Raw genomic sequence first — 20,224 nt, 5'->3', positions numbered from 1 at the left:
CCCATAAAACCGTCATATCACTCGGACGCTTTCTGGGGGTCGTGTGCAGCGTGGGCTGGAGACGAGAGAACACAGAATCGGCAGGAAGCACCTGGTCCTTTTTCTTTTTCCTCCAAGTATGTCCCACATATCTTCTCTTGACAAACCAAAGAGGCCAAGGCGCGCCCAGGGCGGGGCCTCTGGACAACATTGGGTCTAGAAAGACCTTTGGGGTCACCTGAGGAAGTAGCCCCCATCCTCCATGTCCACACATGATCCCAAGGTGCCCTCTACAGAACCGTCAGGTTATGATCCGTCTTCCTGGAGTTCTGACCCCCTACTGGGGGCAACCTAGCGCTGGGGGAGTCCATCTAGAACCAAAAAATTCATTACCATCCAAAAGACAAGCCTAATACAAAGTCTGGAGGTTTTTGCAAACACTACCCCTGAGATCGTTCCCAGGTCAAGGCCGTGTCCAGACAGAGCCAGCTGGGAAGATGGAAAGAAGTCCCCTTACCGCAATCACAGAGCTGTCGACCTCCGGCGCACAGGCAAGCGATGGTCAGGGGGTGTGGGCAGTGGTGAGGGCGTCACAGTACAGAAGGGAAGCTCTTTCACCTGTATGTACAGGGTTTCTAGAATCCCAGAGAGGTTAGCTGTTGAGACAGTGAGAGTGTGGCGTCTTTACCCTGCTATCAGATAGTGTGAGAAGGTAAATGGACTTAAGAATAAACTTGCTATAAAATTATATCTTTAATTCTCCCCTACAAAGTGAGCCTGATCCACATTCAGGGTCAGCGTGGGAGTCTCACGTCTTCTCCAGGGGACTCCGTAAGATAGGACAGCGCGTCGTCTCTCTGTGGTCTTTGACGGGCACGGAAAACAGATTATTAATGCCCACTTGCCTCTGTTATCTTCGTACATAATTCATGATTTTCGTCGATCAATGGGGTCTGTTTAGAAACCTGTGGTTTTGGAAACAGCATCGAGTCTGTGCCACAGGTCACCAGCGTGTCCTCCACAGCTCAGCTGCCTTGGGGATTGAGCCATCAGTTGTGCTGGGGTTTCATTTGTCTCTTTAAGCTGGAACAGACATTCCTGCCATTTATTTTCGCTCCAAAAAGAATGATAAACCTCTGTATTTCTGAAAGGGGAGACCAGAGACTGGCATTAGAAAGGGGACCCAGACCACGCGTGGGCCGCACACAGATGCGGCGGGCAGTGCCCCTTGCCTTTGGGTGAAGGGGAAGATTCCTCCTGTCACCTGTCACACAAGGACCCCCCACGGGGAGACCTGAAACCCGGCCTGTGGAGGCCAGGCCAAGTCCCTCCCCCCCAAAGTTCCGTCTCTAGCTCTTTGTCAGGCCTCTCAGCCCACTTTCCCTTCCTGGGTCCCTGGGTTGTCTCCCTTACCTTCATGCAGCGGGTGCACAGGAGGGCTGGCCGCCGGTCTCCGGGGGCCTCCGTGCTGGCAGCCGGCACGTGAACTCTGAGATCAAACCGTGGTGTCTGTGATTAGTCTGTCTTCCCTTGCACGGGGGTGGGGCATGCTGGGGAATTTTATCCCATGAGGGATCCATTCACGCTGTCAAGAGCATGCCCACGCGCAGGGTGCACAGGGGACCCTGGGGACCTTCCCAGCCTGCCTTGACCATCTGAGTCCAACATGGTGCCCACCCAGAGGCAGGCCAGCAGAGAGACAGGCTAGGCTCTGGCCCGCAAATCCATCAAATGCTAAGCACCTGCTGTATGCACTACCTTGTGTGCCCGGCTCCCATCTGGGAGCTTCCCATGGCCCCCGTCTCTCTGGCAGGATGGACAATTCTGGGACAATGTGAGGCCCACGTCTGCCCAGTGATCATGCACGGAGGCCACGGCCCTGGAGAGATAGACCCAGTGGAAGGGCGGGCAAACAGGTGGCCGTATTCCCAGATCACAACCAATCTCCGACTCGCCCTTTCTCTCTCAGGCATGCACTGGGCAAAGGTCAAGTGCACCTACCGTGTGGAGCCTGGGGGACAGGCAGGCACTTGGATGTCATTTCCTCTCTCCAGCAGCTCTAGCCCAGGAGAACGGGAGTGTTGAGGCCACGTCAGATGGCCCCAGCATCCCAGACGCCACGATGTGGCACCGCTGGACTGACTGTGTTTCTTCCTTGGCCCGGGCGCCCTGGGGCCAGTTGGTTGCACCAGAAATGTCTCTGTCCCTGATGCCACCATGTCACCACTCCCCACTCTAGACCTTGGTCCCTGTGCTCTCGGTGCTGAGCTGCAGCCCCTTCCCCTCGGCACGGGGACAGTCTGTCACCTCTGTGCTGGGGCCCGGCGGTCACTGATTCCAGCTGGTCCCCTGTGAGTCCCTCCGTGGGTGTCTGTCCTCTCCCGGGGCCTCTGCATGACAGCAGCACAGCTACTGTTTGATCTGAGTCCCTGCTCTGGAGGGGAGGCCCCAGCGTGGGTGTCACATGTGCCATCGACACGGGAGCTGTGCCCATCCGCGCTGCTTCTGTGAGAAGGCAGTTGGGGGGGGTGGGGCCACGCAGACACGAGGCAGTCAGGGAGGCGAGGCGTCAGCTGAGTCTCAAGCAAGCAGGACTCTGACAGGCTTCCCCAGGGTGGAGGAGCCCGAGGAGACGTGTGGGGGCTGGGGTCAGGCTGGCCTTCCCTCTCTCCACCACGACGAGCCCCAGGGCCCCCCTGGGACCCCCGTGCGCTGCCCTCTCCTGCCTGCTCCCCAGGGAGTTGAGGACGGAACGTCCCTGGAGACTGTCTTTGATTTGAGAAGACAGTTTCAATTTCCACCTCCTCCTCCGAATTCCCACTTTCAAACTCTCCCTCTTAAACGAAATCAGGGGAATTTCCTATCCCCAGACCCTCTCCATCCCAGTGGTGGGGCGTGCCCAGGGTGACTGTCCCTACGGAGAGGTCATTGCGGCTACATCTCCTCCCCAGAAGCCACTCACCTTCCCACAGGAACGAGCGACCAGGCATCAGAAACCTGCACACGGTGGCTCCATCGCCGTGAGGATGTCCGAAATCTCTCTGGCGTGGAAATGAGCTTCCTGCCTCGCCAACACGGTTGTGTGGGTGCCCAAGGGCCAGCGAGGGGAAGGGGTGCGGCTGCGAGCCGGGCACCGGCTGAGACAATGGGCCTGTCTCCTGCAGCCCTCCCGTTCGACCCACTTGACCCTTACGGTGACGTGAGGGCGGTGTCACGGCGGGGACACAGCGACACAGAGAGGCGTCACCGTGCGCTGGGCCACGTCTCACCTCTCTCTTCTCCAGACTGGTTGTCAAGAATCTGGGCTCATTCCAGGACCTCGGGAGGTATGCACGTGTGACAACCTGAGGCAACTTTTTCTCTTGTGTTGCACGAGGAGGAACATACTGGCTGCAGACCTGGGACACTCGATGGGTCACCTGACAATCGCTCCTACCGCAAAGAACGCTCAGCTGGCAGGAGGCAGGGAGAGGCGGTGGGAGCGGCGGCACGGCGGCGTTTGCCGCTACAGTGACGGACGCAGAGCAGGTGCGACCTGAAGGGGATGGTCCGGGATGAGCGTGAGCCCGGGACAAGGATTGTGTGCAGGGAAAACGCGGTGAGGTCAGCTCAGGACCCAGCTCTGAGTTCATCCGTCCACTTTTCAACGTGGCGAAGTGCAGCGAAGAAAGCGGAGCCGGGCACCTGCCCTCCGAGGACACGTTCCCGGCCTCAGCAGCCGGTCACGGCCGGCACAGCTCGCGCCTGGTCAGTGCCCCCCACCCAGACTATTTGGGAACAAGCCCAGATCTCATATAAATTCCGTTTGTGCGTATTTCAGGCTGCAGAACTAGCATCTCGGTTTTTAGAAGACGCCCATAACCACTCCGGAAAACAAGCAGCAGACAATTCCTGAATACGATCACATCGCCGCCCGGACTTTGCTCAACCCCCCCTTGACGGCTTTCTTTTCTCTTACACTTTCCTTTCCACACCAGTGTCCGAATCAGGTTTGCGTTCCATACCCTGCTCTTCACCTTCCTGAGTCTGTTTTAAAATGCAGTTTTCTCCTCTCCTGCCCCACTTTGGTTTGCTTCATTTGCTTTGAAAGAAATCGGCATTTCCTCCGACTGAAGTCCCTCGTCTGTGTCCTCACGTCCGTGGGCCCCACTGCCCCTGAGCTTCTGGGCACGGCCACACGTACAGGCCGCCCCCGCTCCGGTTTGAAAACCTCACCGCAGCACTGAGCTCCCTCTGCCAAGAGCCTCAGCGTCTCTGGTCACCTGTCTTTGTGATGTGAGCAGGTGTTTGTGTGGGACCGTCATTTCCTTACAGGTTGTTAAATACCAGCATGTGAATCCTACCATTTTATCTGTGCCTGCTCACTTGAGCACTTTCCAAAGAGCAATATCCTCATAAACTTTTTGATTCCCTTGAGTTACAGTTCGGACAGAAAACACAGGGTAGAAGCTGGATTCTTATTCTTTCAAGCTCATTTTCAAAGCATTGTGTTCACTGGCTCGCACGCATCCTCCGAAGGTGATGAACTCACAGTGAGTTCCCGGATTTGAACACAGCCTGTGTGCTTCCATCTGTTACGGCTTCCGTCCTTTAAAAAACAAAGAGCTCGTCCCTGTCTTGGTGATTGTTGCCGGACCGTCCCGGGCATGACATGGGCCTTTTCAAACTATAGGTGAATATCTCTTTCATATGACGAGATGTTTCTTGAATTGTGTTTTAGTATTTGCTCCATTTCATGCTTTGAGCCTCCTTACTGGCCGCTCCGAGTGCACAGTTTGCTCTTTGCCTTCTACGTCATGTTCTATGTCGCCTTCGATGTCACTTTCTGTGTCACGCTCCAGGTCAGGTTCTAGTCACCTTCTATGTCACTTTCTTTCACATCCTTTTTTGTACCTTTCCTGGTCTCTTTTGGATTTTTCCCCTCATTCTTATCTGTTAATCTTAAGATATCTTTCTGTGCCTTCTGGTTTATTTTTCATTTCTAACTTGTTTCCCTTTAATTTGTACTTTCCCGCATCATTCAGCTATCTTTTCAAATATTTATTTGGTGCAATATGCCCTTTCCCCCCTGAGCTGTCTATTCTGATATACACTGTGATTTTATAACCTCCACCGTGGCCTTGGAGAAGTGAGCTCATTTTGGGGGCGCCTGGTGGGGGCTCAGTTGGTTAAGTGTTCAACTCTTGGTTTCAGCTCAGGTCGTGATCTCATGTTTTGTGGGTTCAAGCCCTGTGTCTGACTCTGTGCTACTAGCTTGGAAGCCGGGTGGGAGTCTCAGTCTCCTCTCTCTCTGCTCTTTCCCCACCCATGCTGTCTGTCTGTCTCAAAATAAACAGATAAAGTTTATAAAAAAGAAAAGGTAGTTCATTTTCAAGTAGTGGGTTAGTGCTTTCATCAGATTCTTGGCCGACTTGGGTCTTGCTCCTTCTGTCTGGGGGCGGGGAGGTGGCGTTTCTCACATGCATTATTGTCTTCTAACTCACGTGTGTGGGGTTGGACGATGACCTTTCCCTGCAGCTCGAGGTTAAATGAGATGGTGACGGGGAGATGATCTAACACGGCACTCCTGGTCACTAGGCTCAGGACGCCCTCCCCGTGTCGTGATGTGTGAATGTGCCCCGTGCTGGAGCCTGTCCACAGTTCCCCCCGCTTTCACCAGGGCCCTTCCTTCCCTTTCCTTGGTGTTTCTGTGTAATTCCGATAAGTTCGTGCCAGTTTCTGCATTTGTCCTGGGTTTTATCCTGACGGACCCTTAGCTCACAGGCCCGGCCACCTCGCCCTTCCAAGCGCCGGACCACCTTGGCTTCTTGAGGTGGGGGCCCCCCCCCCAGCTTCTGCAGCCACCCTGTCCATCTACTCACTCAGGAGGCACTGCCCTGTGCCTGCCTGTCAACCCCAGGGACATCTCAGGGCCTCTGCCACCTTCTTTCATCCCAGGGCCATCGCTGATAACCTGAGGGCCCGCTGGTGCCTGGGGCCTGGCTGTGCCCGCCCACAGTGAGAGGTGTGGGGAAGCCTCAGCCCTACTTGTGAAGATGTCTGCCGGCTGTCTTCTGCCGTCCTAACAGTCTGCTTTGCCGTGAGGGTTTGGGGACACCGGAAACTTCCTCTGCCTTTGCTCTGTTTCACATCAGGAGGTTTGCTTGTGTTTTAAATCTTCGAAAGTCCAAGAGTCTTATGTGCCGAGGTGCATGGGATTGGGCTGACGCGTTCCGTCCGACGCTTCCTCAAAGTTCTGTAATGACTGTAGCAATGCAAGTGACTCGGCAGCCCCTGTGAGCCGCGGCCCACACCCCCCAAGCCTGTGCGTTCTCGGGAGCAGCGCGGGGCCACCGACCCCACGCAAGGAGGAAACGCGCACTCGAGGGACAGTGAGGGCCCGTCTGCGGCTCCGGTGCTGCCATCATGTCGGATGGGCTCCTGGGCTCCGAGGCCTCGCGCGCTCCCGGGTGAGGAGACCACACAGGTGGACCCGCAGCTGCTGGGAATGTGTTCTGATTTCGCCCCTCACAGAGCTGGGTTGTGAAGCGGGGACTCGGCTCAGAACCTGCCCTTTTGACAACCACACCGACCCATTTCTGGGGACAGGGGTCCGAGCTCACGCAGCCCAGAAGGAGGCCACCTGCCACGAGCCAGGAAACCGCTGCTTCCCACGGAGGGGACCAGGGCCTTCGAGCGCAGGGCTGGCCTGCAGGCTGACCAGACAGTCTGCCGCGGGCACAGCCTCGGTCCCTCCGAAAGCCGCTGCCAGCGAGGCCTCGGTGTGGGGGGAGGCCCTGGCTCCTGACTGGCAAGTCGTAACCGTGTGCACAGAAAGGGCTGGCTGAGTGCAGTCGCCCTGCCACAGAGGGGTCTGCGTCAGCAGAGCTGGGGTGCCTTTGCTCGTCCCCAGCCCCCACCCCCCGAAGGTGTCGTCAGGGCCAGAGAGGGGGGCTGGGGCAAAACTTGCACAGGCGAGCAGAGCAGGGCAAGAGCAGGCGCACAGAGGTTTGCCAGGGGCCGGCGGTCAGTCAGGCAGCATCAGGTGCCGGGAGGGGAGCCCGGGATCCCAGGCCCCGCCTGCAGCCTGAGTCCTCCCCCTCCTACGTCCCTGCCCACGCTGGAGCCTCACCTCTGCGTGCCGGCAGGGAACAGCTGTGTCCCTGGGTGTCCCACGGGTCCTCGCTCCATCCTGCTCAGGGCCAGTGCTGGGGCCCCGCGGCCAGGATCTCGCCGCGGCTGCTGTCCATCCTGGGGGCTCCTGCGTGCTGCTGTGCCAGCTTTGACCCCCGACCACCGTGTAGGAAGGGTATTGCTGGAAGAGCCCGCCTCTGCACCCCCATCCTTGCACCCCCACCCCTGCACTGCTGCACCCCACTTCTGCACCCCACCCCTGCACCCCCATCCCATCAAGGGATCTGGAGCCTACCCTGATGGACGCGCCAGTCTTCTGACAGTAGCCAGAGGCGTGTTACCACACTGTAGTGTCAGGGCTAAAAACCAGAGAACACAGAGCTTTCAAAGTTCGCCTCATCTGAAGACTATTTGTTACAACCACACAATATGATGTTTGAGGCCCCACAAGGCAGAGATTCACAGAGACTTTGATTCCTGCAGAATTGCATATTGTGTCTAACACCAGAGTTACAGGCTGGCAGTATTTTGATGATAAATCCCCAGCCTTCTTTGCCAGGAGAAAGAACAAGTTCTCCCCATCCATTAAATCAAAGAAAAGATGAGATATCGTCCAGCCAAACAGAGGACTGGATCCCAGTCTTGGGAGGGCTGGCATTGGTGGTCAGAGGCCGCCAGAGACCACGAAAGTGAAGAATCATCATTAGTGTTATCACCACTATCATGTGACCACCATCGTCATCACAACCATCGTCATCATCATCATCCCCATCACCACACCACCACCATCACCGTCATCACCATCATCACCATCATCACCATCATCATCATCACCGTCATCACCATCATCATCATCACCATCATCACCATCATCAACATCGTCATCACCATCATCGTCATCGTCACCATCATCGTCACCACCATCATCACCATCATCATCATCACCATTACCACCATCATCACCATCACCACCATCATCACCATCATCATTATCACCATCATCACCATCACCATCATCACTATCATCACCATCGTCATCATCACCATCATCACCATCATCACCATCATCATCATCACCATTACCGCCATCATCACCATCACCACCATCATCACCATCGTCATCATCACCATCATCACCATCACCATCATCACTATCATCATCATCATCATCATCACCATCATCATCGTCACCATCACCACCATCGTCATCACAACCATCGTGACCATCATCACCATCACAACCATCATCACCATCACCGTGATCATCACCATCATCACCACCATCACCATCATCAGTGCTATTTATAGACCAACCATTGTGCTAACTACTTTACATGCATCATCTCAGTTTTCCCATCTGTGAGGATGATAACCATGTCCCCCGACAGCACTGTGACTGAGTGAGGTGATGTGGGCAAAGTAGGGGGATAAGGGTTTGCACACAGAATGTCAAATATCAGATCTTCATATTACTGCATTTCATTCTTACAACAAATCTTAAGTGTCAGCTACTATTATAATTCCAAGTTTACAGATGAAAAAAAAAGTCAGGAAAATGACATTTGTCTGAAAATACACATGTTTGTATGAAAGTCCAAGTTCAAAGACAAGTCTGTTGAGGTCAGACAATTCATGCCCGACACTCTGCCTCCTGTGTCATCCCTACAGTGTAGATCTGGGCTCCTCCTCCTCTCCCTCTTCCTGTCCTCCTTTGTCTCCCCGCCCCCTCCCCACCCTCTTCTTCCTCATCTTCCCCTCATCCTGCTCCACCTTCTCCTCCTCTTCTTCCCATTTTGAGGATGAGGACTACGGAGATTGAAGAGGCTAATGAAAATCCAGAAGACAGTTCCCGTGAGCCATGGAAGGGCTCCAGTCTTGCCTGGGGCCTGAAGTGTAGCTCTCAGCAATTCACCACGGCAGAGAGCCGTGGACACCAAACCACAGTACATTTACAAAAACAACCTTGTTTTATAAATTCCTTTGACAACTCTGCTCGGAGAGAAGAGCCATGCATTCAGAAGACTTGCAAAAATGTGCTAATTACATCCAGACAAAGTCTAGAGGAAACGTTCAGAAGGGCACCATTCTGTGGCTGGAAGAAAGACGCCTACAGACCACAACACCTGTCCTCTTTAAAAAGCGAGATGTGGAGCTCTCCTGCATTTAATGTGTCTCCTAGGAAATCACAAGGAACAAACTCAACCACAAAAGCTAAGTCAACAATTTAGTCACTGCCTTCCGGTACCAGCACGTGCCTCGGGCTGGGGAAGAGCTCGTGGCAAGCCCTGGGGCTGCGCAGGGACTTGCCTGGCAGTCAGGGACAGCAAATGGAAGAGGTACATAAGGTGGGCTCTGGAAGGGTCCTGGGCACCCAGACCTCTGTCGCTCTGGGCTTGGGGTGCGTCTGCCTCCTGGGACCCCAGCCCCCCAGACAGGAAGCTCCCCCAACCCCAGGCAGGACCGATGGAATCACTGCCCATGTGACCGAACTCGACCTCCAGCCCCTCCCTTCCTGACGGGTCCAGCCCTCCCGTCATGTGGTGGCTTTCCAGTGGGCCTGGCCCTCCCTTGAACCTGTCTAAGGGCCCATCTGAGTCACCCTGTTGCCTGACCTCAGGGGTGGCCAGAGGGGGCTCCTTAACGAGGATACTTGGTCACTCGGGAAATTCACAAAGGAAGCAGGGACGAAGCCCAGGCCCTGTCTTCATCTCCCCGGGGACCGCTGATGCCAGCACCCCGCCCGGCCAGCCAGCCCTTGGCAGAGAGGGCACTGAGTGGTCACCAGTTGCAGGCGGTGGTAACACAGAAACGCCATCCAACCTGTCCTCGACCTGGGAAGCAGGCCCAAGGCAGGGAGGGAGAGAGAGGTGGTTTAAATAAAACCAAGGTCACGCAGCAGCCCCCTTGAGAGGGGCCACCACCACCTCGGAGGCCTTCACGTCGGCCATCTCATCCAGGGACCCTAGTGGTGGCCATGGCACGTGCAGACAGGGGCTGCCAGGGCACTGCCCCCGCGTGGCCGCCCCCTGCCCATCACCCACCTGGGAGAATGCAGGGTTGCCGTGAGGCGGGACAGGGGTGGACCTGACAGAGGCCACTGCCCTGGGTGCTTTCTGCTGCACGTTTGGGGACCACCTGGGTAAGATGGGGAGGCCTCTTATCAAACTTATAGGGACTGTAAAGCCGGGAGGCGGAGCTAATAAGCCTGTGGCAGAATCCAGATGCCTGAGTATTTCCCCAGGACTAAATGAGCAAGGCCACATTTGCATCACAGAATGGAGGTGACCTGAGGCGTGTCAAGATGGCCGTGTCCAAACCATGTGTTTTTACCAGAACAAGGTCAGGAGAGCTTCCATAACTTGCCCAAGAGTTCACACCAAGCTGGCCCCAAGGAGGCTCAAAAGCGCGCTCAACGCCGCACCTCTACACCTCTGTGTGAGGCTTCTTTCTGGAACCAGGCGCTCGTTCAGGCCCAGCGCCATGGGGTCGCTCTCTCAGTGGAGCTGGCCTTTACCTCCCTCCCCCCCATGCGGTGCATTGGAGCAGCGGAATAGTGAATGTCTTCTATTTCTGTGCAGCTCTCTAGTGATAGTGTTTGGAGGGAAGGGGGAGGGGGGAGGGGAGGAGAGGAGGGAAGAGGGTGCTTAGAGGGGTTCACAGGTTATCTCACAGAATCCTCACACCTGGGTGAGGCAAGCACTGTCATTGCCCCACATTAGGACCCTGAGGTGTGCAGACCTCAGAGGTGTGCAGATCTCAGTCCATTGGTGCAAACCAAGGCTTGGACTTTGATGCGTCCAGCCCCATCTGAGCTTCCACGCATGGAGACAGGATGACGGCGCACTGGCATATAGACACTGGGGTCAACGGGCCAGTGCCTCCGATGTGCTGAGCAACTTGTCCCCAGTATGCACCTGCTAAGCAGACGGTGCTGCCCCTCCTCTCCACAAAAGGGAACAGCAACCAGACGAGCCGTGTCTAGAATCTGCTTGCACGAAGCACGAGTCTAGTGGGTTTTACCAAATAATCTGCTGTCCTGTGCGCAGGTCAGCAAGCCCTGTGGCTCTAGACTTGGCCCCCCGGGTGAGCGCCTTGTGTGCACACACACACAGGCCTTCAGCAGTTCAGCTGGATAAGCTCATAGCAGCCAGAGCGCAGAGGCAACAGGCAGGATGGGGGAGCACAGCACTTCTCGTCCAGTAAGGGGGTGGCCACCATAATGTCCCCCAAAACATGGGGGCTGGGAGCCAGGGAACTGTCCCTCAGAGTGAAGGGACCCCAGCACTGTGGACCAGACTTGGGGACCCCAGTTCTGGAGGAAAGGCTGGGCAAGACCGAGCCCTTCTTAGCCCATGCACTTGACCTAGAAAATTTCCCAAGGCAGGGTGTCGACCTAGCGAGGGGTCTGCCATCCGGAAAACCTGCCTCCAGGTGAGAGCCCTTCCCCACCCCCCACCGGCCCGGCCAGCAAGGCCTGTGGGTACCAGTTCCTGTGTCCTCAGGGATGCTGCCTCTCGTCCTTGGTGGTTTGGCCTTGAGCTAGTTGTATGCAAAGTATTAGAATTTGCTTTTTGGTAAAGGTACAAAACTCACTCAGCCATGAGGATATTAAAAATATATTTAGCAATTTTGCATTACTTTTGACCAATTCTAATTGAACCGATAGCTTCACAATATGGAAGCCATCCAGCCGCTCGGAACGAAATACCGCATTGAATGAGCAGTAATATGTGATCATTGCTGAGCTTGTAACGTTCCTATTAATCTTATTTCAAGTTACAACAATACGCGTCTTGTTTCCACACTTCTATTTTTAACTAATGAAAATTTATTACAAAGAAATCCTAATTATACCCTTTGGATTATGATACAATTGCAAATCCACTGGTAATTTTCTTTTTTTTTTTTTGAAATTCCACATAATCGCATAAGCAGCAAAGAATGTAAGTTCTCCTGAAATAGTTGGTCTATAAATAAGGTTCCCTAATGGGCTGAGCCAACGATTTTTTTTCTTTTTCTCTGCACATTTTGTATTAGGTTGGATTAATCCAGCTCACAACCCTGGTGAGTGTTAGGCGTAGAGCGTTGTGTGGTCTCAGCCCATCCTGGAGACAGGAACTAGCGGATTTCCACGGTACCCGGGACAGACAGTGATGGAAAAAGCAGGCGTCAGGAGGCGGGGACCAGCTTGGTCCTGGCCACTAAGTGATGGTATGGCCTTCGGTGGGCCTGCCCCTCCCCCCACGTGGGCGGACGGTGGGGACTCGGGGGGAGCCCCTCGCGGCCGCCCGTCCTGTGCCCCTCCCCCCACGTGGGCGGACGGTGGGGATTTGGGGGAGCCCCTCGCAGCCGCCTGTCCTGTGCAGCACGGGGCATTTGGCAGCATGTCTGCCTCTCCGTCTCCTGTACCAGCAGGGTCTCCACAGTGGTGACAGCCACCCATGTCTCCAGACACCGCCGGATGTCCCCCAAGAATGCCGTCACCCTGGGCATGGCACCGGGCTGCTCCTGGGTCAGGAAGCCTCTATGTGTGTCTGGCCTGAGTGACTCACTGACTGATCCCTAGGTGAGGCTGGTCTTGCAGAGAAGCAGGCTCGTTCTCTGCCCCAACATCTCCATGCAGACGCTGGCAGGCATGTGGGAGGCACTACGCCCGGTGGCCCCCAGGGGACTTCTCTTTACTGTCACCAAAGCATGTCAGAAGTGAAGGTTCTCTGAACCTGGGGGCCTCAGGACACAATGGGTCTGTCGGCGCTGGAGTCCCTGACTGCGGGGGAGCGTGGGCCAGCGTGGGCCGGGAGGAGGCCCAGCAGCGGGTTCTAGGCCGGGGCAGGGGGGACCTGCCTTAGGGCTGAGCGCAGGCTGTGAGGAGGGGCAGGTGGCAGCTGGACAGGCTTGTNGCTCCCAGGGCGGCCAGGTGGGGGACAGGGAGGGGCGTCAGGAGAGAACCCATGTCTGATGTTCCCCGAGCATCTTCCAGCAGCACATGCCCAGGTGTTTGGGAGGGAGACTCCTAAATGCTGCTAGAATGAGGTGTGGACCCGAGAGTGCTATTGAGCAGCGGGTATGTAAGAGAAGGCAGGTGCCAGGTTGTGCTTGGTAAGAGCGGGCCCTTTCCTTCCTCCCAGCCGCCAGCCTGGGGAAGGTGGCTTGTTGGATCCGCTGGGGCCCACCGGGCCGGGCCCTGGCTCGCACCTGCTCCCAATGCCGCCCGCTTTGTCTGGGCCGTGGCTGCAGCCCCCACCCTGGGCCGGGAGAGGGAACGGCTCCAGGGCGTGGGGGTGGGGGGCCCACTCTGCACCAATCTCTGCGCCGATGGCCTGGGGTGGGGGTCCAGTTCCCCCTTTGTCACTGAAATCTCCCGGTCGGGTCAGGCCCCAGGACAGTGTCCTCTGCACCCAGAGTGCTGCTGGAGTGGTCCCTGGTCACTGCCTTCCTGCATTTGTCCAAAACGAGGCCTTCCCTGAACGAAACAAATCCAAACAGGAGCAGATGGTGTGAGCCCCATGGTTTGCGCAGATGGAAGGGCGGGTCCGGGCGTGAGACGGGGACTCCGGGCTCCCCCCGCCCTGCGGGCCCGCACGAGGAGCCCACCGCTGCCTTCACTCCCTGCCGATGCCCCTGGGCCAGGGTCCCCGTCTCAGCTCCGCCCCACGCGCAACAGAGCAGCCTGCGTCCCAGGGCCGCTGCCCCAGGCTTTGAAGGGTTCTCAAGTGTTTGCCCCATAGCGTCCCCGGAGGACTTTTAGAGGCTGCAGGCGGGTCTCCGAGGGCACGTCTAACTGTCTGTGTCTTGTGCCCTAAAGGACAGAAGGCCGAGCGAGTCCGGGGCCAGAGGAGGCAGAAGGAGTGGACAAGGGCCCCGGAACACCACCCCAGATCCTGCTGCCCCTGGAGGAGCGGGTGACCCACTTCCGAGACATGCTTCTGGAGCGAGGGGTGAGGGCTGGCTTCGGAGACTTGTTCCTGGGGGGAGGGGTGGGGCCCGCCCCCGGGACGTGCCTACGGAAGGAGGGGTGAGGACCCGAATGCAGGTCACGGCTCCCCTGGGAAGCCAGTCGCCGGAGTAATAGTCCCCGCAGCCCAAGGGACACTTTCCTTCCTCACCGAGCTCGTGGAATCAGGTTGAGTGAAATCCAGGTGCCAAACGATCTGAGGCTGGAGCAACATAGAAAGGAGCTCCTGCGTCTTGTCTGGGGGGCCGCGGTGCTGTGGCCCGGCCCCCCCCCACCTGCTCGTGCTGGTCCCTGAGAGGCGGGCAGGGGGCGGCCACTGGCCTTGCGCGCAGTCAGCACCTGTGCTGATAGCTTCCTGCGGGAGCCCGGCCAGGTTTCGGGGTCCTCGCCCCCCAGAGGGGTGTCCCCTGTACGTACCTTCGACAAGCCGGGACTTACATACCTATGGGTCAGTTCACTATTCGTAGTAAAATTAGGATGTCTTAATTATAGTTGACTTCTGAACCTCATTCTGCATTTAAGGGAGAAACATTTTGGAACCAAATCTCCTTCCCATGACTTATTCCAGCGTTGGCTCTCGGGTATAAAATGAGTCAGCTCTAATGGCCGGGTTGGACGTCTTCACAAACAGGCTGGACGCAGGACTGGGAGCCTCTGGGGGGCGGCGATGATAATGAACATTCTGGTGGCCTTGGGAGGCCTTGCAGAGGGAGCAAATTCCCTCCGAGGTCCGCAGCTGCCCCCAGGCTGCCTCCTGGGCCGGCCCCTCCCAGAGGCAGGTGCGGCGGGCAGGGCCCAGGTGTCAGGAGACCCCACCTCCCCCCAGAGGGGGAGGTCGAGCAGGGTTGCCCAAAGTCAGGCTGGCAGGAGGCCCTGGGGTGCAAGGAAAGTGGGATGTCTCAGCTCTGAAGTGTTTCAGGTAGGAAGGAGGCCTCCTGCATGGGGACCTCTTCCTCCGCACCTTGGGTTTAACGTATGCGTCACTTTATCTACCTTGTTATTCACTTACAAATGAAAGACAGCCCTTGGCCTTGAAGGCCTGGAAGGTAGAGTAGCCTCATGAAGTCAAGACAGCAGTGAGGTGGGTGAAGCCGAAATTAGCACAGACGCCTGGTGACGCGGTGGAGGCCAGGAGCACAGGCCCATGAGGGACGGCCTGGTGCACGGATGACAATGCTTTCCCTTCAAAGACATGACTTTCAAACCTGCATGTGTTAGGCTACACATTCTGTTTTCAAAAGGACATCAGTTCCTTCGTCCCCACGCAAAATTATTTTGAAGACGTAGAGACGATTTGGAAAACAAATCCTGCCGCGTGTGATGGCCCGGGGACGGTGGGCATCCTGACTCCCGTCCAGGTGGCTGACTGTCACCAACGGGAGACGGCCGCTGACCGGGAGCCAGCACAGCCCCCCCGTGGCCTCCTCTGCTCTCAGCCCCATCCTGTGCTCTGCTCAGCCAGGCCCGCTGGAGACATGGGTCTGCTTCCCCTCCCTCCCGGCGCCCTGGATGCTGCCAACAGGGTGCTGACTGCATTCAGACGCCATCACTGCCACCCGTGGGGCTGTGTGCTTTGTGACAGTCCGGCTGCCTCATGGCCCTGGATGCTCCAGTGTCACTGCTAGCCACCACCCTGCCCTGCCCTCCTTCCACCCTCGCTTCGGGTCCCCTGTCTGCTGCCCCTCCCCAGGCGAACACAGAATGCCACCTGGCTGCCCTGCGTCCCCTCCACATCGTCCGGGCTGCCGTGAGCGGCCTCAGCTCCTGCAGAGTCGGGGCTGCCTGATGCTCCCTGGGTCCCCAGGGCCTGGCGTGCAGCAGACACTTGACGGCCTCCCAGTGACCACGTGGATGCCATCTGGGACTGGGCTCTGGTGCCGCCGCACGTGCCCCTCGACGGTGTGTGCACTGTCCCAAAGTCGGCCCCCTGAGCCCGTGATGAGGGGCTCATCTCCCGAAGCACCTGCCGTTCCCTGTTCTCTTCTCTCCACGCACAAGGCTGCCAGGCATCTGCAGGGCGCAGGTCCACGGCGTCCCTCAGGAGAAGGCGCAAAGCACATTCCTCCCCCACAGAATCGCCAGAATGAGCTTCGTCTGCTCTGCGGACCCAATGGCACGGACAGTCCTGAGGTTTGTCTCGATTCTCGTTGGGCGTGGATCGACACGCCTTTGTCACGTGCAGAAATACATGGGATTCCGAGTGTCCGGATCAACCTGGCTGGTCTGTTCCAGTTGAACCAGCCAGCAGGAGACGTGACCCTCTTCCCGGAGACGTGACGGCATTAGGAGCCTTTGAGAAATGGAAGCGGGCATTTATTTTGTCTTGTCTGCATTTTCCATCTCTTTGTTTGGGAAACTGACCAGCCCAGCCTCACCACCATAGCACCAGACTAACCCGATGGGAGCTCAGGCCTGCCTGCGACACCCACCTGTCCTTCCAGAGCCTGCTGGCGGCCGGGGCTAGACGGTGTCTTGAATTTACCCCAATGGCCGTGGTTGAGCAGTTGTATGAAATTTTCACTCTGTTCTTGCCTCACTGAGGTGGGTGATTCCTTTCAACCTTGATGCGTAGATTCTTCCGTGTGAGAACCTTATGTAGACTGGGTGGATGAGAATCAGCAAAACAGCACAGAAGCTCAAAGCACGCACCCAGAGCTCTGAGTTTCCCCTGGAAAAAGAGTCTGGGGTGAGGCCTGAATTCTTAGCGGGATTTCACAAGAAGCCCACACATAGGTCATGAATATAGAAGATCAATCTGAATTTACTGCTGGGTCATAAAGCAATGCTGCCATTCAGAACTCTCTGACTTTATAAAACACGCCGGCAGATCTCATACGTTACTCTTGCTCAAGAGGGTTTGATAGCCAAGCCCATAAGATTTCTTGTTGCTTAAAAATGAGGCAGAGAAAGGTCACTTTTTTCATGGACTGAGTGATTAATAAGATTTTTTATTGCATTTGTACAAAGTTTCAGTCCAGAAATTCATGCACTTATGGAACGATGGAGTCAGGTCCCATAGGTTTCCCGCAGTTTCAGAGGGCTTATGTGGGGTTTTTCCGTGGGGATCACAGGGTGGGGAAGGGCGCGTGGCTTTGTGGTTTTGTCTTATGTATCTGACGGCTCAAGGAAGGTTTTATTTTTATTTCCTTTTACTATACAAACCACAATAGAGCCTTAAAAAAAAAAAAAAACCTTCAGCCTATGAAGGGGCAGGTCTCATTGAATAGCGGATTATTAGAATCATTTTATTGAGAACATCTTCCTCCTACTAAGTATCCCTTGGAAGTAGACCTGGCTTTCTCAGGGCCAGGAAGGAAAGACCTTTGGAGATCCCTGGACCCTGCCTCGGGGACTCCACGGCCCACACCTGCCGTGCCCTCTGGGGTCCCTCTGTGGGTGGCCAGCTTCCCAGCAGTGTGTGGCCTCGGGGAGGCTGGCTGGCATTGTGGCTGACTCTGCAGCTGAACCCTGTAGAGTTTGGACCTGAGTCTGTGAGGAGGAGGAACTCACAGACCTCACACCCATGCCCACGGGCCATCCCGGTCTCTCCTGCACTAAGACGGGCATCCACTGGGATGCTGTCGTAGAAGGTGGCTGTAAAGTAAGAGCACTGGGTGTCCTCTGGCTAACAGGGCGGCGGGGGAGGCCTTCCCCACCCCCAGCATCAAGGGCCACCTCACTCCCCTCCCAATGAGCCATGTCCGGTGCCCCTTCACTCAGACATGCAGATGGCTTTGTCTCAGGATGCGTGCCGGGGGGGCTCGGTCACCCTCAGGACCGGCAGACCCATGCAGGTGACACGGCCCTAGAGGTGACGCATCTCGGGCACCCGTGTGGATCCTGGGCCTGGACGCTGCAGTGTCTGCTCCTTGAGCTGGGTCCACAGGAGCGGCCTCACGCTCCTGTGGCCACTCCTCAGACCTGCAGGGCAAAAGTGTAAGTGCTAATTACAGCGAACTGGGTGTTTGCGATCAGCCTGAGCCTGCAGGACCCACGGCTAATACCACAGCCCTGCTGCATAAGTCATGTGGGCGTGAGAAGGAAATTTGCAAAAAAACAAAACAAAACAAAAAAACCAACAAACTCTAAGTCACCGCAGATCCTATTCTAAGGGATCAATATTTTCATCGAGATACATTTCTTTCCAGTCTTTCTAAAACTAGATTTTAAAATCTCAATAATAAATATTTTTATCTTAGAATACAACCAGATTGGTTTAACCAAACTTTAACAGAGTCGATTGTATGAGGTTCAATGTACTTATAAATTTGTATACTATTTTCCCTTTTTAAGCATTAAAATTTTTTTAAAATGTTTATTCATTTTGAGAGAGAGACAGAGAGACAGAGAAAGAGACAGAGAAAGAGCATGAGTGGGGGACGGGCAGACAGAGAGGGAAACAGAATCTGAAGCAGCTCCAGGCTCTTACCTGTCAGCACAGAGCCCGACGCAGGGCTTGAACTCACAAACCAAGAGATCATGACCTGAGGTCAGACACTTAACTGACTGAGCCACCTGGGTGCCCCTTTCCAGCATTTTTTAAAAGCATTACTATAATCCTTTGGAAAACATTTGGATGAGGTCATAACATTCAATTCATTGTCAATTCAAACCCCCCTGCATTTTCACTCATTTCTCATATTCTCCAAATGTGCTATTTCAAATAATACCCCGATGACCATATGGAGGCGTGACCTTGTGTGTAGAATTGTTTCCTACAAACAAGCGGCCAATAAGCCGAACTGCTCTGAGAAGAGTGGCTCCGGGGGCCACGTCTTCCCTCCACGGCGTCTCACCAGCAGCCCCACCAGCGCTGAACCGTACGGAACGTAAATGCGAGTATCTGGATTTACTGCCCTTCGCCTGGGGTTTATGCTTGTCCCGCTCCCGTGCTGCCCGTTCTCTTTCCTGGACTGACTGTGTGACCCTTGGCCTCCCACATCTTCAGAAACCGTGCTCAATCCTGAAGACGCCCTTGGGGAGGGAGGCGGACCACCCCCTCACGGCGCAGCCGGATTCCGCCCGCCCCGAATGCGAAAATAACCCACGAACGTAAATCAAACCAGCAGAGGATGTCGGGCAATGACGGCGTAAAATTCTATTTATCGATCAAAATAGGAGAATGAAGCTGAAGTTGGTAAAGCCCTGTGAGCACAGGAGGCGAGGGCCGGAGCTGAAGCGCCCAGAGCCCAGGGGAAGCAGGCAGGCCCCTTGCTCACCTCGGGACCCAGCTGCAGCCCGCCTGGCTCACCTGGGCTCACGCGGACTGCTCCCACGTCTAGGTTAGAGACCCAACATCTCCATGGATGGTTTGCAACCAAGCAGCGGGGGGACCAGGAGGTAACCCCACGTCCCCGTCCTACTCGGGACAAATCTCAGGCAGGTGTGGGCACGTTCCGCGTGAGTCCCCCAAGGCTGCCGCTGGGACTGGCCCCGGGGCCCTCCGTGGTCACCTGTGCAGCGTCCTTGGCTTTTCCCCTCCCACACGCCAGTGTCCAGCATGCCTGCAATCGCGCCCACACGCACGCCCGCACCCCGCCCCGGCCGTGCCTCTCCATCAGGGACGAGCTGGGAGCACACCTCTCCCTTCCGGCCCTCTCACGCTGCCTCTAATCGTCAGGAACTCAGAAGACACAGCCGTGCGTTCCGGGAAATTGAGTAAAGAGGGTAATGGTGTAAGTGCTAATTAAGGGAACACAGTCTTTGTCATCAGCCTGAGCCTGCAGGACCCAGCGGGGGAGGGGGCGGGTGTGGAGCAGGGGTGGAGGGCGGCCAGGCAGATTCTCAGAACTGGAACTCGGCCACACGGACCTGGTGCCACTGGGCTTGTGGAGACGCCTGTGGGGGCCCGTGGCGCTCAGGAGGAGCTGGTCCTGGAGGGGAGCCGGGTGTGGAGTGGGGGCGTCCGGGTCAGGCGGGCCGGACGAGCGGGGGATGGGGGCATAGAGACGAGCGTGCCAGGTGGACATGGTCACGCCAGCAGGTGCACTGCACAGGGGGACAGACCTGAAAACACGGGGCCACGTCCCGGCAGCAGAGGTTGGTGGGCTCAGGCCGGATGGAGGTTCATGACCCCTCCTCAGGGCCCACTGGGCCTCGGGTGTGGCGGAGCAGCAGCACGCCCACCGCACCCCCCACCGCACCCCGTGGCCTCGGGGCCCTGGAGCCCCGCACCCG

At 56.4% G+C, this 20,224-nt stretch overlaps 1 protein-coding gene across 2 annotated transcripts in view; it reads left to right on the top strand.

Annotated features, from left to right (window-relative positions):
• TCERG1L (transcription elongation regulator 1 like) overlaps positions 1-20,224 on the top strand; it is a 170,841-nt gene that overhangs the window by 139,333 nt on the left and 11,284 nt on the right. For both annotated transcript variants that reach the window (XM_077762897.1, XM_077762896.1), the window contains one exon: positions 13,898-14,030. In XM_077762897.1, the coding sequence (XP_077619023.1) occupies positions 13,898-14,030 (133 nt within the window). The remainder of the gene's footprint in view (positions 1-13,897; positions 14,031-20,224) is intronic.

This window comes from Crocuta crocuta, unplaced genomic scaffold, assembly GCF_008692635.1.
Source record: "Crocuta crocuta isolate KB4526 unplaced genomic scaffold, BGI_CrCroc_1.0 scaffold466, whole genome shotgun sequence".
Taxonomy (NCBI): domain Eukaryota; kingdom Metazoa; phylum Chordata; class Mammalia; order Carnivora; family Hyaenidae; genus Crocuta; species Crocuta crocuta.
The sequence above is the reverse complement of the archived record's forward strand: the minus strand, read 5'-3'. Positions and strand labels throughout refer to the sequence as shown.